Genomic DNA, 25151 nt, shown 5'->3' on the forward strand with positions numbered 1-25151 from the left:
CCCATTTACATGAACTATCCAGGAAAGTTAAATGTGAGTGGAGGCCAGGGGCAGTGGCTCATGCCTATAATCCCAGTATTTTGGGAGGCCAAGACAGGCAGATCACTTGAGCCCAGCAATTTAAGACCAGTCTGGCAACATGGTGAAATCCCGTCTCTCCTAAAAACACAAAACTTAGCCAGGCGTGGTGGTACACCCCTGTAATTCCATCTACTCGGGAGACTGAGGCAGGAGAATTCCTTGAACCAGGAGGCAGAGGTTGCAGTGAGCCTAGATCGAGCCACTGTACTCCAGCGTGGGTGACAGAGTGAGACTGAATCTCAAAAACAAAACAACTACAACAAAAAATGTGAGTGGAAACAGATTGCAGATTAGCTCATGGGAATTTGGGAGAGTGATAGAAATGTTCTAAAACTGGAGTGTAGTGTTGTGGCAACTTTAGATACATTTACAAAAATAGTCATTGACTTTTACACTTACAGTGGGTGAATTTTATGGTAATGTAAATTATACCTCAGTAGAGCTGTAAAAAAAAAATTACCTGTGTGATTAGTACTATGCAGGAAAGGTGAGCGTTTCCACAGGTTGTAAAGGGCTATTTGTTCCAGCGTGAGGAGGGGTAGGAATTGAGCTAAGACCGAAAGAATAAGAAATTGTCAATCTAGGGAGAAATTGTTAATCAGGGGTTGGTTTCTGACAAAAGGAACATTATACATTAGTGCCTGAGAGCAGGAGGGCTTTGAGATAGGCTGTGTTTTGTTTTGTTTTGTTTTCGAGATGGAGTCTTGCTCTGTTGCCGAGGTTGGAGTGCAGTGGTACAATCTCGGCTCACCGCAACCTCCACCTCTTGGGTTCAAGCTATTCTCCTGCCTCTGCCTACCAGGTAGCTGGGATTACAGGTGCCTGCTACCATGCACTGCTAATTTTTGTATTTTTAGTAGAGACTGGGTTTCACTATGTTGGCCAGGCTGGCTCTCAAACTCTTGACCTCAGGTGATCCACCCGCCTCAACCTCCCAAAGTGCTGGGATTACAGGAGTCAGCCACCACGGCCAACCCTGTTTCATTTATTTTTAACACTAGTCCCAATTGGCAAGTTGATTTCACTGCCGAGCAAAAGGTTGTAACCCTAAGATTTTTTTCTTCTTTTTTTTTTGAGATGGAGTCTCTGTCACCAGGCTGGAGTGCAGTGGTGTGATCTCAGCTCACTACCTCTGACTCCCTGGTTCAAGTGATTCTCCTGCCTCAGCCTCCCGAGTAGCTGGGTTTACAGGCACGTGCCCCCATGCCCAGCTAATTTTTTTTTTTTGTATTTTTAGTAGAGACGGGGTTTTACCGTGTTGGCCAGGATGGTCTCTATCTCCTGACCTCGTGATCTGCCCGCCTTGGCCTCTGAAAGTGCTGGGATTGCAGGCGTGAGCCACCGCACCTAGCCAGATTTTATTTTTTAAGCAGTTTTAGATTCACTGCAAAATTGAGAGAAAGGCATAGAGAGTTCCCATATACCCCCTTTCCCACATGCACAGCCTCCCCCACCAGCAATCTCCCCCCGCAGAGGGGTGTATTTGTTACAATTAATGGACCTACATTGACACATCAGCAGCAGCAAATCAAATTCCATAGTTTACATAAGGGATAAGGGTTCATGCTTGGTGTTATACATTCTGTGGATCTGGACAAATGCATAATGATGGTATCCATCATTGTAGTAAGGTACATAATATTTTCTCTGCCCTAAAAGTCCCCCCTGTCCCATGGATTCATTCCTCTCTTCTCCCCACCCTTAGACAACACTGGTCTTTTTACTATCTCCATAGTTTTGCCTTTGGCAGAATGTCATATAGTTGGAATGATACCATATGTAGCCTCTTCAGATTGGCTTCTTTCATGTAGTGATGCGCATTTAAGTTTCTTCCATGTCTTTTCCTGGCTTGGCAGCTCATTTCTTTTTAACGCTGAATAATCCTGTATTCCGTTGTCTGGATGCACCGCTGTTTATTTCTCTATTCAGTTCCTGAAGGACATCTTGGTTGCTTCCAAATTTTGGCAGTTCTGAATGAAGCTGCTATATGCATGTGCAGGTTTTTGTGTGGACATGAGTTTTCAACTCTGGGTAAATACCAAGGAGTGTGATGACCGGATCGTATGGTAATCGTAAGAGTAGGTTTAATTTGGTAAGGAACCACCATCTTGCAAAGCGGCCGCACCATGTTGCATTCCCACCTGCAATGACAGAGTTTCTGCTTCGCATTCTCAACAGCATCTGAGCGTTCTAGGTTTTGGCTATTCTAATTGGTGTGTAGTAGTAGTTGAATATTTTTTTCAAGTTGGAGAAGTTGATTGTAGAATAATCTAAATTCACTACTAGGAAATTCTCCCTTCTGTCTGAAACTGCCAAAGTGATGTTGCCTGGAATTGGATATAACCAGAAATAAACATTTCTAAAGCAACACTGTAACCAAAAGAGGAATTAAAATTCCTGATGAACTGATTGGTAAGGAGGGGAGATGGGACAATAGGGAATGATTTAAGGGAAGTCAGTCTTCTTCAGTCACTATCTAGAGAATATGAATAATGTAGAAACCAGCAAAATTAAACACAGAAATAGTAAAAAGGAGGAAAAGCTGCTTCTGTTTTGGCTCTTTATAAAGCCTTTGACACAAACATATATGCCATATTATTTTGTGGGAAAATACATCTGTATTAAGAAATACTGAAGTGTTGATAGTAACATGTCATTTTTGAAGTAGTACTAAAAGTCATCAAAGCTTAAGACTTTTGAGCAAGGATTTCATTTCATTCCCACGACAGTGCCATGTCCCCATTTTATAGGTAGAACATCAAAGCTTAGAGAGGTTAATCAACTTACCCAAAGCCACACAGCCAGGAAGTGGTGAGACACTGGAATTGCATTCCAAATGTGTTTTCTGTTTCCAGTGATGAGGAAATGAAAGCCCAGAAGATCAAGTGGACTTGCCCAATGCTATTATAGCTTGTGGCCAGTAGCCAGTGGAAAATATTTCATCATAATCAGGACATAGAAATCGGTCCCGAGGAGCACATTCCCTCCAACCTGAGTCACTCTCCCGTGTCCTCTGTCTCCAAAGCACCAGATAATCCTGGAGCCTGCAGCAACCCAGCCAGCATTACAAACAGGATCCCGTTCGTCAATACCTCCAGCATTCACTGCTGCAGCCCCAGCATGGAAATCTTTTACAGACCAATTATAAACCATAAAACACAGGTTCTCAAAAAGAACAAGAGAGGAGGATTGGGTGATAGTTCAAAACTGGTCATAGAAAGAAAAAAACCCACTAAGCTATGAAAAAGTAAGAAATTAATTAAATTTACATCTTTTACTTTTATCTAGTTCTTGTATGAGTTTTGGTAGATTGTATCTTTTAAGAAATCGGTCCATTTCATCTCGATTATCAAATATGTGAGCACAGAATGGTTTCATAATATTATTTATTATCATTTTTAATGTCCATGAGATTCATAATAGAATAATAACCCTTCATTCATTTCTGACACTAGTAATTTGGGTCTTCTCTTTTTATTAGTATGTCTTTAATGTCTTCCTACCATTTCCTAATCTTGCTTGCTTTTTTTTTTCCACTATCTGAGCTTTGGGATAATCTTGATTTTTAACAGCAGAAATTCTGGTCTCAAACTCTGGTTTCCTGAGTAATAGTATCTAGCTAAAAGGAAATAATGTCAGGATGTCAACATTGTTACCTTTTATATAAGGAAAGTGATGCAGATTTTTCAATTACAGTGCAGATTAAAAAAATTCCTTTTTGCTGTAATCCCAGTACTTTGGAAGTCTGAGGTGGGAAGATTGCTTGAGTCCAGAAGTTCAAGACTAGCCTGGGCAACAAAACGAGATGCCATCTCTATGAAAAATTTAAAAATTACCTGGGTGTGGTGGTGCATGACTGTGGTCCCAGCCACTCAGAAGGCTGAGGTGGGAGGATCATTTGGGGCCAGAAAGTCAAGGCTCCAATGAGCCATGATTGTACCACTGCAGTCCAGCCTGGGTGACACAGTGAGACCCTGTGTAAAAAAAAAAAAAAAAAAAAAAAAAAAAAAAAAAAAAAAAATCATTTTTAGTGAAAAGTACTTAAGAATGGAAGTATATTTAAATAAAAAATGGAGTTGATAGTAACACAGCTTGGTCTGTAGATTTGACAGAAATCACCAAGGTAGTAAGCTAGTGAGAAAAATTGGGGAAATTGGGGAACACTAAATTAAAACAAACCCTTGTGAAGGCCTCTTTGCTGCCTACCAGTTCTGCTTCGTGGAGTGAAGCTCCATGGTGCCCAAGGATCCTCATGTTATAACTGCGTCTTGATAATTGGTTAATAAGTTCCAATGTAGGTAAGTGATTGATTAAAAATAATAATCAATGAGAAATGATTTGAGGCTTTTTCTTTTTCTTCCTTTTTTTTTTTTTTTTTTTTTTTTGAGATGGAGTTTTGCTCTTGTTATCCAGGCTGGAGTGCAATGGCGCGATCTCGGCTCACCACAACCTCCGCCTCCTGGGTTCAGGCAATTCTCCTGCCTCAGCCTCCTGAGTAGCTGGGATTACAGGCATGTACCACCATGCCCAGCTAATGTTTTTTTGTATTTTTAGTAGAGACGGGGTTTCACCATGTTGACCAGGATGGTCTCGATCTCTTGACCTCATGATCCACCCGCCTCAGCTTCCCAAAGTGCTGTGATTACAGGCTTGAGCCACCATGCCCGGCGATTTGAGGCTTTTTCTAAAATAACTTAGTTACTCTCACTCACTTGAATTCTGATAAACTTTATTTATTTATTTTATTAAGACAGGATCTCACTCTGTATCCCAGGCTGGAGTGCAATGGTACAATCATGGTTCACTGTATCCTTAACCTCCTGGGCTCAAGTGATCCTCCCGCCTCAGCTTCCCCAGTAGCTGGGACTACAGGCACATGCCGCCACACTCAGCTAATTTTTTTTTTTTTTAAGTAGAGATGAGGTCTTGCTATGTTGCCCAGGCTGGTCTCGAACTCCTGGCTTTAAGCAATCCTCCCACCTCAGCCTCCCAAAATGCTGGGAGTGCAAGCATGAGCCACTGCTCCCAGTCCAGATAAGCTTTCTTAAGGAAGGAGGAAAAACTGGGATGATACTGTTACAAACTGTGTCTCGTCCTGGGTGTGCCCCGGGAAGCATGACACCAGTATGATCACTATGTGGCAGTAGAAAGAAAGGTAGACCAACTCTAGAGAGGTAGAAAGAGCCCTAGCCTGGCACTCAGGGAGATCTGGCTTAGTTCTGGTCCCTGTTACTCTATAGGTATATGGTTTAAGTATCTACTGCTACATAACAAGCAACTCCAAAATGCAGCAGTTTAATATAGTAACCATTTTATTTGCTTAGGGTTCTAGAAGGAATTTGGGCAGAGCTTGGCCAGGCGGTTCTTCTGCTCCTGTGGTGTCAGCTGAAGTCACTCACTCAGCTGCATTCATCTGGCAGCTGGGCTGGCATGGAAGGTCCAAGAAGGCTTTACTCACACATCTGATGCCTCGGTCCTCCTGCACTTGGCCTTTTCCTCTCTATATGGCTGTTTGGGGATTCCTCACTGCATGGTGGTTTCAAGGCAGTTGTACTTCTTAAGTGGTGTCTGGCTTTCCAGAGGGAGCATTCTAAGCAGTGAAGTGAGAAGGAAGCTGCTTCAGGACCAGCCCTAAAATTCCACAGCATTGCTTCTGCTACATTCTGCACGTCAACCAGGTTTTGGGGCCATCTGAGGTCCAAGGGGAAGGGAATATACTCCACCTCTTGTTGGAGGAGTGGCAAAGTCATATTGTAAAAGAATATATGTCACAGACAATATTGTTATAATAACCTTCAGAAATCACTCTGCCATGGAGATTTCAGGCTGGGCATGGTGGCCTATGCCTGCAATCCCAGAACATTGGGAGGCTGAGGCAGGATGATTGAGTGGGCCCAGGAGTTCAAGACCAGCCTGGGCAACATAGTGAGACCCCATCGCTATAAATTATTGTTTTTAATTAGTTGGGTGTGATGGTGTGTGCCTGTAGTCCCAACTACTTGAGAGGCTGAGGCGAAAGGATCACTTGAGATCAGGAGGTTAAGAATGCAGTGAGCCCGGGCCGGGCGTGGTGGCTCACGCCTGTAATCCCAGCACTTTGGGAGGCCGAGGTGGGTGGATCATGAGGTCAAGAGATCGAGACCATCCTGGTCAACATGGTGAAACCCTGTCTCTACTAAAAAAAAAAAAAAAAAAAAAAAATACAAAAAAATTAGCTGGGCATGGTGGCGCATGCCTGTAATCCCAGCTACTCCGGAGGTTGAGGTAGGAGAATTGCCTGAACCCAGGAGGCGGAGGTTGCGGTGAGCCGAGATCGCGCCATTGCACTCCAGCCTGGGTAACAAGAGCAAAACTCCGTCTCAAAAAAAAAAAAAAAAAAAAGAATACAGTGAGCCCTGATTGCACTACTGCACTCTAGCCTGGGCAACAGAGTGAGACCCGGTCTCAAAATTAAAAAAAAAAAAAAAAAGAATTCACCTTTAAGAACTTCAGTTTCCTTACCTGTAAAATTGGGATGAATAATACCCCCCCATAGGGTGTCTTTAGTATTAAAAGGGATAACTATACTCGCTCTAGCAGCAAAAAGGCTAAAATCTGAGTAATAAAGAGAAACAAAATAATGTATGGTAGATACCACAGCCAGAAAGGCCCCTCAATATTCTTTCTTTTCTGTTGCTTTCAAATTAGAATTATTTATTTCAAATAGGGGTGGGGGGTATCATTTCTTATAGTATTTTTTGTGATTAAAACCTTTTTTTATTGACTGGGCACGGAGGCTCATGCCTGTAATCCCAACACTTTGGGAGGCCGAAGCAGGCAGATCACTTGAGGTCAGGAGTTTGAGACTAGCCTGGCCAACATGGCGAAACTCCATCGCTATTAAAAATACAAAAATTAGCCAGGCGTGGTTGTGCATCTGTAATCCCAGCTGCTTGGGTGGCTGAGGCAGGAGAATCACTTGAACCCAGGAGGTGGAGGTTGCATTGAGCCGAGATCCTGTCACTGCACTCTAGCCTGGGCAACAGAGCAAGACTCCATCTCAAAAAAAAATTATTGTGGTAATTTTTTTTATTGTAGCTGGGACCACAGGCGTGCGCCACTACACCTGGCTAATTTTTATATTCTTAGTAGAGTCAGTGTTTCACCATGTTGGCCAGGTGGGTCTTGAACTCCTGACCTCAGGTGACCCACCTGCCTCAACCTCCCAAAGTGCTAGGATTACAGGCATAAGCCACCAAGTTTTTTTTTTTTTTTTTTGAGACATAGTCTCACTCTGTCACCCAGGCCAGAGTGTAGTGGCACGATCTCAGCTCACTGCAACTTCTGCCTCCTGAGTTCAAGTGATTCACTTGCCTCAGCCTCTCAGGTAGCTGGAATTATAGGTACAAACCACCACACCCAGCTAATTTTTGTATTTTTAGTAGAGATGGAGTTTTACCACGTTGGCCAGGCTGGTTTCATACACCTGACCTCAAGTGATAAACCCACCTCAGCCTCTCAAAGTGTTGGGATTACAGGCGTGAGTCACCGTGCCTGACCTGCCATTTAAATTATTTTTAGCGTGTAATTCAGTGGCATTAATTACATGTAGTGTTGTGCAACCATAATGACTATTTTCCAAACTTTCTTATCACCCCAAACAGAAACTCTGTACTCATTAAACAGTAATTCCATCCCCCATCCCCAATCCCCTGGCAACCTCCAATTTATTTACTGTGTCTATGAATTTGCCTGTTTTATTGATTGATTGATTATAGAGATAAGGTCTTGCTCTGCTGCCCAGCTGATCTCAAACTCCTGGCCTCATGTAATACTCCAGCCGTGGCCTCCCAAATTGCTAGGGTTACAGGTGTGAGTTACCACACCTGGCCTAATTTGGCTGGTGTTTTTTGTTTCTTGCCCTGTCTCATGGCACTGAATTTTGCCTGTTTTATATAAGTGGAATCCTACTTACGATTTGTCCTTTTGGGGCTGACTTATTTTCTCTGAGGATGATGTTTCCAAGGTTCGTCCATGTTGTGGCATATATCACTCCATTCTTTTTTATGGCTGAATAATATTCCATTTTATGAATATACAACATTTTGTTCATCCATTCCTCTGTGATGGACACTTTATTTTCCTCCTTTTGGCTTTTGTGAATAGTGCTGCCATGACTGTTGGCCTCTAAGTATCTGTCTGAGTCCCTGTTTTCACTTCTTTGGAGTATATATACCCGTGTTAACTTTTTGAGGAACCACAAAACTCTTTTCTACAGCAGCTGCACTATTTTACATGTCTACCCTATGTATATATGAAGGTTCCAATTTAAACATGTTCTTATCAACACTGGTTATTTTCACCTTTTAAAAAATTACAGTTACCTATTAGATATGGAGTGTGCTCTCATTGTGGTTTTAATTTGCATTTCCCTAGTGACTAATGGTGATGAGCATCTTTTCCTGTGTTAACTGGCCATTTGTATATTGGAGAAATGTCTATTTAAGTTTTTTTTTTTAATTTTATTTTTAGAGACAGGGTTTCACTCTGTCACCCAGGCTAGAGTGCAGTGGAGCAATCATAGTTCACTGTAACCTTGAATTTCTGAGGGATTCTCCTGCCTTAGCCTCCCCAGAAGCTGGGACTACAGGTGTGTGCCACCTTTCCTGGCTAAATTATTTTGTTTCTTTAGAGATGGGGTCTTGCTATGTTGCCCAGACTGGTCTTGAACTCCTGGTTCAAGCAATCCTCTCACCTCAGCCTCCCAAAGTACTAGGATTACAGGTCTGAGTCACTGCACCTGGCCCTCTATTCAAGTTCTTTATCCACTTTTTAGTTGAGTTGCTTGCCTTCATTGTTAAGGTTTAGGAGTTTTGTGAGTTGTGTTTTTTTTTTTCATATTCTAGATATCAAAACCTTATCAGATATGTGATTTGCAAGTATTTCCTGCTATTCCATAGGTTGTCTTTTAGCTTTCTTGATAACATCCTTTAATGCACAAAAGTTTTCTATTTTAGCCGGGCGTGGTGGCTCAAGCCTGTAATCCCAGCACTTTGGGAGGCCGAGGTGGGTGGATCACAAGGTCAAGAGATCGAGACCATCCTGGTCAACACGGTGAAACCCCGTCTCTACTAAAAATACAAAAAATTAGCTGGGCATGGTGGCACGTGCCTGTAATCCCAGCTACTCAGGAGGCTGAGGCAGGAGAATTGCCTGAACCCAGGAGGTGGAGGTTGCGGTGAGCCGAGATCGCGCCATTGCACTCCAGCCTGGGCAACAAGAGCGAAACTCCATCTCAAAAAAAAAAAAAAAAAGTTTTCTATTTTAAAGTTGAGTTTCTCTACTTTTTTCTTTTATTGCTGATCCTTTTGGTTTCATATCTAAGAATCTATTGCCAAATCCAAGATCATGAAGATTTACACATACAATGTTACCACTGTGTTTTCTTCTAAGAGTTTTATGGTTTCTCAGTATTATTTTTAAAGGCCTTCTTTTTCATCTTCCCACCCGGTATCAAACCAACCGAGTCCCCGGTTCTTACCACTTCTGTACGTCCTCCCTACCAGAGCCTGCCCGTCTTTCTCCTTCCATGAACCTCCTCCGCTCTGTCATCTCCTAAGACACTGACGGTGATGACTCTCGCCCCCATCACAATTCCAGAAATGTTCCTGCCTTCCTCATTCTGTCTCAGCATTATCAACCAAGGCCCTGATATATGCACATGTATGTACATGCTGGTGGATGAGTATGTTTATAAAATACAGCTCAATTGTGAAACACATACACACATATATTCATTGTTGTTAATTACATGCATATATAGTTACAACACTGAATATGAGAAAAAATATATGAATTTGCAGTTAAGTAGATTGAATGCTATAGGAACTGAATCTTTTTTTTTTCTTTCTTTCTTTTTTTTTTAAGACAGAATCTCTCACTCTGTTGCCCAGGCTGGAGGGCAATGGTGTGATCTCGGCTCACGGCAGCCTCTGCCTCCCAGGTACAAGCGATTCTCCTGCCTCAGCCTCCCAAGTAGCTGGGACTACAGGCGCCCACCACAATGCCCAGCTAATTTCTTTTTTTGAATTTTTAGTAGAGACAAGGTTTCACTGTGTGGGCCAGGCTGGTGGGAACTGAATCTTAAACACATCTGTTCTCTAGACTCTGTTGGACAGGGTTCATGAAACCAGACCAGCAAAGACTCATTCTACTATGTTTACCATAGAAGTCAATCCTTTTTTTTTTTGAGACAAAGTCTCCCTCTGTTGCCCAGGCTGGAGTGCACTGTTGCGATCTCAGCTCACTGCAACCTCCACCTCCCAGGTTCAAGCAATCTCCTGTGTCAGCCTTCCCAGTAGTTGGGATCACAGGTGCCCACCACCATGCCTGGCTAATTTTTGTATGTTTAGTAGGGATAGGGTTTTACCATGCTGGCTAGGCTGGTCCCAAACCCCTGACCTCAAGTGACCCACCCACCTCAGCCTCCCAAAGTGCTGGCATTACAGGTGTAAGCCACTGAGCCTGGCCAGAAGTCAATCTGAGAATCAAGAGACTGGACAGAATAGTGCTGATGGGGTGCAGGCTCTGTCGCTTCCTAGCTGTAAACTAACTAGAATCATCTAACCTCTCTCTCTGTCTCCCTTTCTTCATCTGCAAAATGGAGGTAATAATAATACCTACCTCATAGGGTTGCTGCAAGGACTATAAGAATTAATTTGTACGTAGCATTCAGAACGGTGCCTGCTGCACAGTAAGTTCTCAAGAACTTACTTAGCTAACGTTAAAATGGTATTCCTTCAAATGAGATCCGGATGAGGATGGAAAAACTACCTATCAGGTACTATGCTTATTACCTGGGTGATGAAATAATCTGTATACCAAGCCCCCATGACATGCAATTTACCTACGTAAAAAACCTGCACATATAATCCTGAACCTAAATTAAAAGTAAATTTAAAATAGAGAGAGAGAAGGAGAACTCCACCTCCCACACTCTAGTTTTTTTTTTTTTTTTTTTTTTTTTTAACACCTTCTGTATTTTCCACGTGCCAGTTTGGACTTGTAGGGTAGTTGTAAGTGTTGGATTTTTTTCTTTCTCTCCAGGGGGAAAAATAGATAATTTAGCTCAAATCTTTTTTTTCTCAAAGTAGTCTAAAAGTGAAAGTAATACAATATCCAACAAGCCTGTTTGAATGAAAACGCGGTATAATTTGCATGACAACGATATATTTCCATTTATAAAGTTCATCAGCAGAATTAATGACGAATAAAGGGAATATCCAATTAAAGGTTCCCATCCATTAACAATCTTGCTTCACTCTTAGGGCAGGAATTTTAAAAGGAGATGCTTAAGTTGGAAATGATTTAAATATTAAGGTTGGTGGCATTAAAAGGACATGAAATGATCATATTAGAATTCCAGGAAAAGAGATTCTCCAGTGATTTTTGTCATCAGAGTCAAATGCATTTCCCCTCAATCCTAGTTCCACGGGCTTTTTCTTGTTCACCCAAATGAGCTGTCAGGAACTGATGGGTGTCATCATAATCAAAGAAAACAAGTTTGCCCTTTAAAGCAAAAGAGGTAATTTGGCTGAAAGCAAATTGGAAACATTTCATATAATGTCGCATTTCTAGTTGCACTCTCTGAGGAATTCAGGCATTTTGATTTATGCCTGAGAGCTTTGGGGTACAATGGGGAGGGTTGTGTTCATTAGCTACCGTGGTCACATCCATCCTGTGGCCATGGGCAAAGATCCTTCATCCTCAGAGAGGCTGAGAAAGCTCCATGGCTGGCCCTAAAACTTTTTTTTTTTTGCTTATGAGATAGGATCTCAGCTGAGAGTGATGACTTATGCCTGCAATCTCACTACTTTGGGAGGTCGAGGTGGGCAGATCACCTGAGGTCAGGAGTTCAAGACCAGCCTGGCCAACATGGCGAAACCCTGTCTCTACTAAAAATACAAAATTAGTCTGGTGTGGTGGCGCACACCTGTAAGCCCAGCTACTCAGGAGGCTGAAGCAGGAGAATCACTTGAACCCAGGAGGTGAAGGTTGCAGTGAGCCAAGATCACGCCATTGCAGTCCAGCCTGGGCGACGAGAGCAAAACTCTGGATCAAAACAAAAAAAAAAGATAGGATCTCACTGTGTCACTATGTCACCCAGGCTGGAATGCAATTAGTGTGGTCACGGCTCACTGGAGCCTCAACCTCTCAGGCTCAAGCAGTCCTCCTGCCTCAGTCCCAAACAGCAGGGACTACAGGCACCTGCCACCATGACGGACTAATATTTTTTTTAACTCTTTGTAGAGATGACATCTCACTTTGTTGCCCAGGCTGGTCTTGAACTCCTGGGCTCAAGCAATCTTCCCTCCTTGGCCTCCCAAAGTGCTGGGATTACAGATGTGAGCCACCAGGCCCAGCCTCCTAAAACTTTGTATTCAGGATCTTCCTGAATACAAAGGATCTCATGAGATTCATTAGGGAGCAGGAAGTATGTGTGAGCCAAAGTGACTGAAGATAATTCTGTCCTTTGCTCCCAAAGAAGCTTCTGGTTTTTTGTTTTGTTTTGTTTTGTTTTGTTTTAAGAGACAGGGTCTCACTCTGTTACCCAGGCTGGAGTGCAGTGGCCCAATCATAGCTCACTGCAGCCTCAAACTCCTGGGTTCAAGCAATCCTTCTGCCTCAGCCTCCCAAATTGTTGGAATTACAGGTGTGAACCGTGACACCTGGCCTGATTTTGAATACATTTTGCCTTGCCAACGAACTAAACACCCTTAGCATCTGATCTGGCCTGCCTTTCTTCTTCGTTCTTATCACTTTAGGTGTTTCTTTGATTCCCTGCCATTCTCTTGGTTTGCTCTTTGGTTTGGTGAGTTGAAGATATCTTCTATGGCTTCAAATATCACTTCCTTCTCCTGGGCAACATAGCAAGACCACATCTCGACAAAAATAAAAATAAAATTATTAGCTGAGCTTTGTGGCACGTGCCTGTAGTCCCAGCTACTTGGGAGCATGAGGTAGGAGGACTGATTGAGCCCAGGAAGTCGAGATTGTAGTGAGCCACGATCATGCCACTGCACTCCAGCCTGGGCGATACAGTGAGTCCCTGTGTCAAAAATAAAAAAGAGGAAATGGATCATGGGAAGGCCAAGACACCATTGTCCTCTCCAATATGGCAGCCAGAGCTCAATGAGTTGAAAAGTGAGCTCTTTGCCCTCCCCTCTAAACTTCGTCTCCCAATTTCCACCATCGCTTCTTAAGGGCCATGTCATTCTCTACCAGTCACCCAAACTCAAAACTCTTTCACTCATCAAGTCCTAATAATTCTTTCTTCAAAACACTTCTCACATCTACAGACAGTATGAAAATAAAAGCGACACAGGTAACCTGTAAGTAGTAACTTCTAGCCTTCATTGGTGTTTACTTCTTAGGAGAGGGGGAAAGATACACCATAAACAAATAAACAGGTCTGTATAGGGATGTGAAATGGTGATACTTAACCTGGAGAACAAATAGGATAAGGGAGAAGAGATGAAGAAGAATCAGAGTGAGGGATGGGGATGTTATGAGTATGTCCGTCGGAGACATGGTGTTGGGGGTGGGCAGACATCCTGAGCAGTAGCTGTATATATATATATATATATTTTTGAGATGGGGCCTTGCTATGTTGCCCACTCTGTCTTGAACTCCTGGGCTCCAGCGATCTCCCAAGCTAAGCCTCTCAAATTGCTGTGATTACAGGTGTGAGCCACTGTGCCTGGCCAAGGCAGTAGGTGTTCAATGGTTGCATCAGAAATCACTAAAGTTCTGGGCTTGAGATTTTCGTTTTCCTGGGTTAATGCTGTTAGTTATTTATTGAGCGTTTACAGCGTGTGGGCCCTGTGCTGGAAGCGTCTCATTGATCCTGAGGACTCCTGTATTACAGCTGAGGAAGTCCAAGCTCTGGAGGATTAAGTGAACAGCCCAGAGACCCCCAGCAAGGATTTGAACCCAAGTGGGGCCGTGCAAAGCTAGTACTTTTAGCCATTGTACTATGAAAGCAATATAAATTACTGATCTCTGATTGCCCTGTAGATGTTTCTGAAATAGTCTTTTACTTATTTTGAAACAGTATCTCACTCTGTTGCCCAGGCTGGAGTACAGTGAAGCAAACTTGGCTTACTGTAACCTCTGCCTCCTGGGTTCAAGCAATTCTCGTGCCTCAGCCTCCTGAGTAACTGGGATTACAGGTATGCACCACCATGCCTGGCTAATTCTTTTGTATTTATAGTAGAGACAGAGTTTCGCCATGTTGGCCAGGCTTGTCTTGAACTCCTGATCTCAGGTGATCCGCCTGCCTCAGCCTCCCAAAGTGCTGTGATTACAGGCGTGAGCTACCACGCCTGGCCTGAAACAGTCTTTTAACTAGCTTTTTACTTTGTAATAATTGTAGATTTATAGAAAAGTTGCAAAGATAGTACAGAGAGTGCCCGTATGCCCTCCATTCAGCTCCCCCTAATGTTAACATCTTAGATAACCTGGATATGTTTGTCAAAACCACAAAATTAGGCCCAGCGCGGTGGCTCATGTCTGTAATCCCGACAGTGGGAGGCTGAGGTGGGAGGATTGCTTGAGCCTTGGAGTTCAAGATCAGCCTCGGCAACATAGTGGAGCTCATCTCTGCAAGAAGTTAAGAAATTAGCCAGGGATCGAGCACCTGTAGTCCTACGTACTTGAGAGGCTGAGACAGGAGGATCACTTGAGCCCAGGAGGTCAAGTCTGGAGTGACCCATGATCACACCACTGCACTCCAGCCAGGGTAACAGCACGTACAAAATTAACGTTGCTACAATGCTATTAACTAAACTTTAGACTCAGTTTGGACTTGGATTTCTCCGGTTGTTCCACTACTGTCCTTTTTCCACTCCAGAATCCAATCCAGAATACAACATTGCCTTTAGTGAAACAGTTTTTAAGTTGTATTATAAGTTATTTTTCACCACCAACCACCCCGCCAAATTTTTTTTTTTTTTTTTTTTTTTTTTTTTGAGACGGAGTTTCGCTCTTGTTACCCAGGCTGGAGTGCAATGGCGCGATCTCGGCTCACCGCAACCTCCGCCTCCTGGGCTCAGGCAATTCTCCTGCCTCAGCCTCCTGAGTAGCTGGGATTACAGGCACGTGCCACCATGCCCAGCTAATTTTTTGTATCTTTAGTAGAGACGGGGTTTCACCATGTTGACCAGGATGGTCTCGATCTCTCAACCTCGTGATCCACCCGCCTCAGCCTCCCAAAGTGCTGGGATTACAGGCTTGAGCCACCGCGCCCGGCTCACCCCGCCAAATTTTTTAAATCAATATTTAAAAATGGCTGGGTGTGGTGGCTCAGGCCTGTAATCTCAGCACTTTGGGAGGCAAAGGCAGGCGGATCACTTGAGGTCAGGAGTTTGAGACCAGCCTCGCCAGTGTGGCAAAACCCTGTCTCTACTAAAAGTACAAAAATTAGTTGGGTGTGTTGGCACATACCTGTAGTCCCAGTTGCTCAGAAGGCTGAGGCAGGAGAATCACTTGAACCCAGGAGACGGAGGTTGCAGTGAGCCGAGATCACGCCACTGCACTCCAGCCTGGGTGACAGAGCAAGACTCTGTATCAGAAAAAAAGAAAAAAAAAAAAAAAAAACCCAACTGCCGGGCGCGGTGCCTCAAGCCTGTAATCCCAGCACTTTGGGAGGCCGAGGCGGGTGGATCATGAGGTCAAGAGATCGAGACCATCCTGGTCAACATGGTGAAACCCCGTTTCTACTAAAAATACAAAAAATTAGCTGGGCATGGTGGCGTGTGCCTGTAATCCCGGCTACTCAGGAGGCTGAGGCAGGAGAATTGCCTGAACCCAGGAGGCGGAGGTTGCGGTGAGCCGAGATCGCGCCATTGCACTCCAGCCTGGGTAACAAGAGCGAAACTCCGTCTCAAAAAAAAAAAAAAACAAAAACCCAACTTCAAAATCATTGAAAATGTGCCGGTCCTAGTCCTGGTAGTCTTACACCGATTTTTGCCATGTCCCTGCCCTGTCCCTGTCCTGCTCATAGGCTGCTGCCTGCGGTTCCATCGCCCAGGCTTCCTTGTCAGTGGGTTTCCTGCTGGTTCTGGCCAAGGGCAGGAGAAAGAGAGGAAGCAGGGTATTTCTCCTCCCTCACAGCCCCCCTCTTTGACCTGCATTTCTGGCAATGTCTCTATCTCCTCTGGGAACTGATGGCTGTGGCTCAAGCTTCCCCTGGGTGACCCTGGGCCTCAGGCTCACCACCTATTCATGTGGTGGTTTCCTGCCATTAACAACTGTGGGATGGCTTTACCTTCCCTGGTTGACCTCTCAACTCTTCCATCACTGACATAACCAGTCTCTGGTTTTGAATCCTTAGAATGGCATCTATCGTCCTCGTGGTCCCTGCCTGTCACAGGTGCCTGAGGCACCTCCACACTTGGTCTTCCTGCCCTTGTGGCCGTAACACTCTCACAAAGCCGAAGGCTGCTTTCAGTGAAAGGTTCTGTGTAAAAGCAACAGAGGACCTAAGATGAACTTTCGATGTCAACAGCTGTGGTTTCTGCAGCCACGCTAACCACACAGATGTCAGCACAGCTCCACTAACACCTATGTCTTTCTTTTGCAGGATGGCCAGAGACAATAAAAGCACAAGACCCAAATAGTCTTCCGAAGTCTCCATCTCTGAGGACGTACAGAGGCACAGAGGGCTGCTCACGAGATGGCTTTAGACATTCTCGCCATGGCACCTTTGTACCAGGTCCCCACCATCAACAGAATAGGGCAAAAGACAGACCCATCTAAAAAGCCAACTGACTCACTAAAACCCCTGGTCCCCTCTAAGACCAAACTCACCACCACTGAGGCCAAAAGGATCATGTCCGTCCTGGATGAGGCGATCTACAAGGTGGAGCTGGTGACCCTGCTGTCGTATGTGGCATCCAATCGAGGGGATGTGGAGGGGATGCTGGGGGAGGCCATCTTGAGGGCAGTGAGAGAGCACGAGGACCTCTGCCAGGTCCTCCTGGACAACGTCAGGTGCCTAAAGGAGAAAGAAAGGCAGCTGCAGGAGCAGGACGAGGTTAAGGAGGAAGGGTGGCTCAGAGACCGCCGCCTCTCCATAGAGCTGCAGAAATCCAGCCTCCCTCCACTTAGGCAGCAGATCAAAGACTCCACCAAGAATGTCCTGAGACTCTTGCTCAGCAACCCTCAAGCTGCCAGTTTCCTGCAGATGCAGACGCAGGGCAGAAGCGCAGAAGCCCAGCGTTTGATTGACAGCCTGAATGAGCTCCGTGGTTTCCTGTTTGAAAAACTCCTCACTGGCCCCATGGAAGCGAGGGACAAAGCCCAGTTCATACAGGATATCAGTAAACAGAATAGTATGAACCAACAAATCATCGATACTCTTGAAAATGAATTGGCGGAGAGGATGAAGGACAGACACGCGGAGGTATTGTTTCACAGTACCGCTGAAACTGCAGAAGGAGCCACACTCACTGGCCCAGATCTTTTTCTTTCTTTTTTTTTTTTTTTTGAGACAGAGTCTCACTCTGTCGTTCAGGCTGGAGTGCAGTGGTGTGACCTCGGACTCATTTTGATACTAATTTTTGTACTTTTAGTAGAGACAGAATTTTACCATGTTGGCCAGGCTGGTCTTAAACTCCTGGTCTCAAGTGATCCTCCTGCCACAGCCTCCCAAAGTGCTGGGATTACAGGCGTGAGCCACCGCACCTGGCCCCAACTTTTTCTACAAAGGGTCAGATAATAAATACATTAGGCTTTGTGGGCCAGATGGTCTTTGTTGCAATTACTTAACTTAGTTCTGCTGTTATGGGGAAAAGCAGCCATATGGAAATGAATGGACTGTGTTAGAACAAAACTTTCCCTAACAAATGCAAGTTTGGATTTGGCCTGTGGGCCATAGTTTGTCAACCCATGTTCCAGGTGGAGGGTAGAGTGTACCTCAGTCATGAGATAGGAATAAGCCTGGCTAGTTCAGAAACCCAGAGAAGGCCAGTGAGCTAGAGGGAAGGGCCAAGATAGGCTGGGAAAGCAGGGGAGGAGACAGATCACGTGGGGCCTTTGAAGCCTAATCAAGGAATTTGGTCTTTAGAAGTTTTTAGTTTTAGAGACAAGATCTCGCTCTGTCACCCAGGCTGGAGTCCAGTGGCACGATCATAGCTCACTGCAGCCTTGACATCTGGGGCAATTCTCCTGCCTTAACTTATTGTATGGCTGAAACTACAGGCATGCACCACCTTGCCTGGCTAATTTTTAAAATTTTTGTAGAGACGGTGTCTCACTATGTTGCCTAGGGTAGTCTTGAACTCCTGGAGCTCAAGAAATCCCCCTCCCTCAGCCTCCCAAGTAGCTATGACTACAGGCACATGCCACCATACCTGCCTAATTAAGTTTTTTTTTTAGAAATGGGATCTCTGGCCAGATGTGGTGGCTCACACCTATAATACCAGCACTTTGGGAGGCCAAGGCGAATGGATCACTTGAGGTCAGGAGTTCGAGACCAGCCTGGCCAACATGGCAAAACCCCCTCTCTACTAAAAAAAATTACAAAAAATAGGTGAGCATAATGGCTCATGCATAATCCCAGCACTTTGGGAGACTGAGGCAGGTGGATCACCTAAGGTCAGGAGTTCAAGATTAGCCTGATCAACATAGTGAAACCCTGTCTCTACTAAAAATACAAAAATGAGCCAGGCATGGTGGCAGGCTCCTGTAATCCTAGCTACTCAGGAGGCTGAGGTAGGAGAATCGCTTGAACCCGAGAAGTGGAGGTTCAAGTGAGCCAGGATTGCGCCATTGCACTCCAGCCTTTGCAAGAGTGAGACTCTGTCTAAAATAAATAAATACATAAATAAATACAAGAAAATAAACACAAAAAAGAAATGAGGTCTCACTCTGTTACTCAGGCTGGTCTCCAACTCCTAGTTTAGAGATCCTCCAGCCTCAGCCTCCTGAGTAGCTAGGATTATAGGCATACCACCGTACCAGCTAGAAGAATTTTTTTTTAAGAAGGGAAATGTGGGCATGGTGGCTCATGCCTGTAATCCCAACACTTTGGGTAGCCAAGGCAGGTGGATCACTTGAGCTTAGGAGTTTGAGACCAGCCTGGGTAACATAGTGAGGCCCTGTCTCTACGTAAAAGACAAAATTAACTGGGCGTGGTGGTACACACCTGTAGTGCCAGCTACTCAGGAGGCTGAGGTGGGAGGGATCACTTGAACCCAGAAGGCGGAGGTTGGAGGTGACAGGGAGCTGAGACACCACTGTACTCCAGCCTGGGCTACAAAGAAACACCCTATCTCAAAAAAGAAAAAAGGGGAAAGGTAGCATGATCCTCAACCTAATAATAATCATATTGGACACATACAGTGTATTTGTTTTACATACGTTTTCTCTCTAAATCTTTACTAAAACCCTGTGAGATGGTGTATAAGTACAGATTTGGCTGCTCTGACAGACACACCCAAAATAGCTGTGGCTGAGTCAAGACAGCCATGTATTTCTCTGTAGTAGAAACACCGGAGCTGGTGTGGCATCCCTGCTTCCCAAGCTGTCAGGGGTTCTGGCTTCTTCGATGTGACTTCTCTACTGACCCCCACATGGGAGTTCTGCCTGTGGGACAAGATGGCTGCTCCAGCTTTCCCCATCATGTGGCCCCCCGTCCAGCCAGCAGGAAGGAGGGAAGGGGAGGAGGGGGCTTGGTTCCACCCCTTAAGGACCACACGTGGAGGTCCCACACAGAACTTCCACGCACACCTTGTAGCCACACCCAGCAGAGAGAGGTGCTAGGAAGGACCGACCGCCTGTCACCCTGTTCTCCTACACATTCTAGCCTGCAGCCTCTCTGGAGAGAGCAGACACGGGGGCTAGCCAGGCTGCACTGCCACGGCACTTCTCTTTCTCTCCCCAACCACTGACGAGAGGTTCAAGGCGCTGGCAAGCTGTTTACTGCCCTCCCTCCCCCAGGTGCTAGGTTGGGCGCTTCTCACTGACTTTGTCCTTTAAAGCATTCAGCCGACTTTGTGGGTGACATACCTTTGTGTGATTTGTGTGGTCTTGAGAGATCTGGCTCCTCCACAAGAAAAGGGGGCCCTTGTCTCTTTCAGCCTGCCACTGTGTCCCCAGTGAGCCTGTCCAAAAGAGGGGCATGGTGTATACTTGCTGAGTGGACAGGCGACAGGCTTCTGGGCCCTTGAGCAGGGAGGTCACTGGTAAGGTGGGAGGAACATCCTCTAGGAATAGGCAGAGGGACACAGGGGGCCCTGCTGGTCTCATTCGGGTGCTAGAACCTGAAAGGGCTTCACCTTGGGCTAACTTGGGGTCAGATACCCTTTTTGCCAGGTGTGCAAATTTCATGTCATCGAACCTCAGTGTACAATGAAGGGGAGACACCAATCAGGGAGGTGGTGGGGAGTCTACCAGGAGAGCTGTGACTGCTAAGCATACTCCCGCACCTGGTGCCTAGAGCCTTCATGCAGGACAGGCTTGCCCCGAAGGTGCTGCCTCCCTGCCCCCAGTGTGCAGGAAGTGAGCAGGTGCCCGGCGGGCCTGCTGCCGGCTGACCCAAGCCCAAGACTGTGGTGTGAGCAGCCATAGCACCACCGTGCTCAGACGGAGGCTCTACTGTTTCCGAGCAGCCTTGAGAGCTTCTTTACAAAACTGTCTCATCCTCCACCCCATTCCTGTTCTAGAATCCACCCAAGGCAGGGGACAAGCCAGGTATGGGCCCTTGAGAGACAGCCTGGTGGCAATGCCTTCAGTCAGCCTTTGTCATACACATCCATGCCTCGCACCAAGTGTCTGCCAGCCGGGCCTCCCCGCCACGTCCTCAGGAGCATCACTGCCGTCCCAGTCCTTCCCTGTGGACTCCATCCAACAAGCTTGTACTCTCCACTCATGCAACGAAATGGAAAGTGGTGGCTCCAGGTCAGACGAGCCTGGCTTCAGACCCCAGCTCAGCTGGGCAACCACAGACAGATGAAGCCACCTCCTTGAGCCTCAGTTTTCTTGTCTGTAATCAGGCTATCCCTGACCTCCGCTGTGGGGTTGGGGTTATGATTAGAGAGATAATAACACGTGTGGCATCCCTGGCCCCACTGGAGTGTGCAGTGGTGCCAGCCTCTGGTGACTGTCAGTGGGCATGGAGGTGTTTTTTTCTGAGATGGAGTCTCACTCTGTCACCCAGGCTGGAGTGCAGTGGTGTGATCACTCTCTGCAGCCTCCACTTCCCATGTTCAAGCGATTCTCCTGTCAGCCTCCCAAGTGGCTGGGCTTACAGGCACTCACCGCCACGCCCAGCTGAATTTTGTATTTTTAGCAGAGACAGGATTTCATCATGTTGACCAGGCTGGTCTCAAACTCCTGACCTCAGGTGATCCACCCACCTCAGCCTCCCAAAGTGTTGGGATTACAGGCATGAGCCACTGTGCCCGGCTGGGCATGGAGGTATTAACGGAGCCCTTTCTCTTCTTGGCTCAGATGGAAAAGGAGAACTTTGTGATCCAAGAACTGAAAAACCACCTGCACCAGGTGCTCAAGTTCTCAGAGAACAGCCTCCTTCGCACTAAGCAGGAGGCCGAGAAGCAGCAGAAGGCCGACTTCCGCGCATCGCAGGCCAGGGTGGCCAAGATCCAGCAGGAGATCCTGCAGCTGCAGTCACAGGTTTTCAGCCTGGTCATGGAGAACCGGGAGGCGGAGCAGGCGCTGAGGAAGGTGCCCTGGGAAGCAGGGAGGATGGGCCGGTGGGGTCCCTGGGGCGGGGGAGGGGTGGGACTGTCCTGTCACTCCTGGAGGTCCAGCAGTGTTGAGCAGGGCAAGGCTGCACTGGCTACCCAGGAAGCAGCTTGGTGGAGGGGACGGCACAAGAGCAGAGAAGGCCCAAACCTGAGCCAGCATCCCCTGGGAGGCAGGAGCGGGCAGCACACACGCCTGGGGACCCTGTCCCAGCATTACTGCATGCCAGCTTTGTGGCCCTAGGCAAGTTCCTCAACTCTTCAGACCCCACAGGGATAATACCCACATCGTCGGAGGCTGGTGCAGTGCAAAGGAATAAAGAAGTGGCAAGTGAAGCTCAGGGAAATTATTCAACTCCCACCCACCTGCCAGTTTCACACCTCGGAAACAAAAATGCTAACATCCGTCTTCGTGGTTGTTACATGGGATGGTAGTGAGAGAGCTGGTGCATAGCAGGTGTTCAATAAATATCATTTCTGGCCGGCTAACGTGGCTCACGCCTGTAATCCCAACACTTTGGGAGGCTGAGGCAGGAGGATTGCTTGAGCCTGGGAGGCTGAGGCTGCAGTGAGCTGTGATGGCACCACTACACTCCAGCCTGGGCAACAGCGAGACCCTGTCTGTACAAAGAATAAAAGATATATTAGTCAGGCGCTATGGTGTGTGCCTGTAGTCCCAGCTACTTGGGAGGTTGAGGCAAGAGGATTGCTTTAGCCAGGACTTTGGAGGCTGTAGTGAACTATGACCATGCCGCTGCACTCCAGCCAGGGCAACAGAGTGAAACCTTGTTTCTTAAAAAAAAAAAAAATAATAATAATAATAATAGCATCTCCATTTGCCTTCTCCTTTATCATCTCAGCTAAGACCCAGGCCTAGCACACATCCAACTTCCGAATCTTTTTCTGCGTATAAGGCACCCTTTCTAATACTTGTCCCCAGTCTCTTAGTGTCACACTCTAGAGCATCTGATGGAAGCCATTGGCCTATCCCCCAGAAGGAAGGCACAGATGCACATACACATCCTGGTAGACAGTTCCCCGGGGAGCCCAGGCCCCCTGAAGCCACCCTGCCCATGGTGCCCAAGCTAAGTGCTCTTGCTCTGTAGAATGGGTTTTTGTTTTTGTTTTTGAGACAGAGTCTCACTCCGTCACCCAAACCAGAGTGCAACGGCATGATCGTAGCTCACTTCAGCCTCCAAATCCTGAGTTCAAGCGATCCTCCCATCTCAGCCCTCATGAATAGCTGGGAATACTGGTGCACGCCACCATGTCTGGCTAATTAAAAATCATCATTATTATTTTTTGTGGAGACAGGGTTTTGCTGTGTTGCCCAGGCTGGTCTAGAACTTGTGGCCTCAAGCAATTCTCCCATTTGGCCTCCCAAAAGGTTGGGATTACAAGCGTGAGCCACTGTGGCCAGCCTGTTTATTTTTAATTTAGGTGAAACAACATAGTATAAAACCATGTTAAAGTGAGCAAGTCGGTGGCATTTAGTGTATTCACGACCCCCACTTCCGCCACTTCTATCCAGTTCCAAAACATTGTCACCTCAAAGTAAAACTCCGTATCTGTTAAGAAGTTACTCCCCATTCCCTTCGTCCCCCGTCCCTGGCAGTCACTAACGTGCTTTCTGTCTCTGTGGATTCACTTATTCTGGACACTTCATGTGAATGGAATCCTCCGTGGCCTTTGTGTCCGCCATCTTTTATTTAACACCATGTTTTCAAGGTTCCGCCATGTTGTAGCATGGATCAGTGCTTCCTTGTTTTTTTCCGGTGGAAATAATCTTTTAAAAGCAGGGTTAGATCATGTCCCTCCACTGCCTCTACGTCACCCAGTGGCTTTGCCTCAGCCTCCCCTGAGAAGACAGCCTCCTCTTGCTGACACTCCCTCTGTGACACAGCCTTTCCCTGAGACCTTGTTGGGGACCACTTCCCTCCTGGCCACTCCCTTCCAGCCACACTGGCTCGATTTCTGTCCTTTAATGTTTTCGAGACAGTCTCCCTCTGTCGCCCAGGCTAGCGTGTGGTGTGGTGTGATCACAGATCACTGCAACCTTCATCTCCTGGGTTCAAGTGATTCTCCTGCCTCAGCCTCCCGAGTAGCCGGGATGACAGGTGTGCACCACCATGCCCAGCTAATATTTGTATTTTTAGTAGAGATGGGGTTTTGCCATATTGGGAGCCAGGCTGGTCTCAAACTCCTGGCCTCAAGTGACCTGCCTGCCTCAGCCTCCCAAAGTGCTGGGATTACGGGTGTGAGTCACAACACTGGGCCGATTTCTGTCCTTTAAACAGCACAAGCTTGTTCCTACCTCAGGGCCTTTGCACCTGCTGCTTTGTCTGCCTAGGATGTCCTGGAACCAGGCTGCCAGCTTCAAATTCAGGCTCTGCCACCCATTAGCTCTGTCACCTTGGGCAAGTGAGATAGCATGTCTGAGCCTCAGTTTCCTCACCTGTGAAATGGAGAAAAGGGAACCTCCTTGTGCGGGTTCAGTAGGTGAGGTGTGTAAAGCAGCTGCCACAGTGATGCAGAGGGTGCTCAGTGCTGTTGATTGATCATATTATTCCATCAAACAATGACGAATTGGATCTTTTCTAGAAGAAATACAAAGTGGAAACAGAAATCGAGAACTGGATCCAGAAATATGATACAGAGATGGGTGAGAAGCAGGTATTTGTCACTGAATAAGTCTCTCTCGTGTGCTTTTCCCAAGACCCTCTAGGGATGGGAGGGATCGGAGGAGCAGCCTTGGAATGGTCCACAGAGGGGCGAACTGAGCGTCTCTGAGGAGAGCACCTCCCTTTGCTTAAAGGGTTTGTCCAGCCTGGGGCAGAGTGAGAGGTGGGAAAGAAAAGAGCCAGAAGCTGCAAGGCCAGGTGTGGTGGCTCACACCTGTAATCCTAGCACATTGGGAGGCCGAGGTCAGAAGTTCGCTTGAGCTCAGAGTTCAAGACCAGCCTGGGCAACAGAGCAAGACCCTGTCTCTATTTAAAAAAAAAAAAAAAAAGTGACTGGCTAGGAGAAAGCCTTGACGCTGGGCCTAATGACTGTGGCTCCATCTAGTGTCCACATCCCATAGTCCTCTGGTTGAGCTCCTGCCAGTATGGGCCTCCTCCCTGCAGACTTAGATGGGAGTCTGCCTCCACCGCGTCAGTCACTCAGCCAGCTTTTTATTGAGCATCTGAGATTTGCCAGCTGTGTGGCCTTAAGCAAGGGACTTGACCTTCCCGAGCTGTTTCTGCATCTGATCAGCACAGGTGGTAGTTCCCATCTTGGGACCATAGTGGGGATTCAGTGAGGCTTCATGGCTGCATGTGTATG

General features: G+C 46.5%; 1 protein-coding gene and 1 long non-coding RNA gene across 2 annotated transcripts in view; one reads left to right on the top strand and one right to left on the bottom strand.

Annotated features, from left to right (window-relative positions):
- DRC10 (dynein regulatory complex subunit 10) overlaps positions 1-25151 on the top strand; it is a 31864-nt gene that overhangs the window by 2549 nt on the left and 4164 nt on the right. The window contains exons 2-4 of the mRNA XM_003932225.3: positions 16703-17524; positions 21574-21807; positions 24429-24500. Coding sequence (XP_003932274.1) covers positions 16796-17524; positions 21574-21807; positions 24429-24500 — 1035 coding nt within the window. The 5' untranslated portion in view covers positions 16703-16795. The remainder of the gene's footprint in view (positions 1-16702; positions 17525-21573; positions 21808-24428; positions 24501-25151) is intronic.
- Positions 1565-16995, bottom strand: LOC141585067 (uncharacterized). The gene is made up of 3 exons (XR_012518336.1): positions 16930-16995; positions 2869-4055; positions 1565-2408 (listed from the first exon to the last, which is right to left on the bottom strand). It is a non-coding gene; the product is annotated as an uncharacterized LOC141585067 (long non-coding RNA).

This window comes from Saimiri boliviensis, chromosome 7 (assembly GCF_048565385.1).
Source record: "Saimiri boliviensis isolate mSaiBol1 chromosome 7, mSaiBol1.pri, whole genome shotgun sequence".
NCBI classification, from domain to species: domain Eukaryota; kingdom Metazoa; phylum Chordata; class Mammalia; order Primates; family Cebidae; genus Saimiri; species Saimiri boliviensis.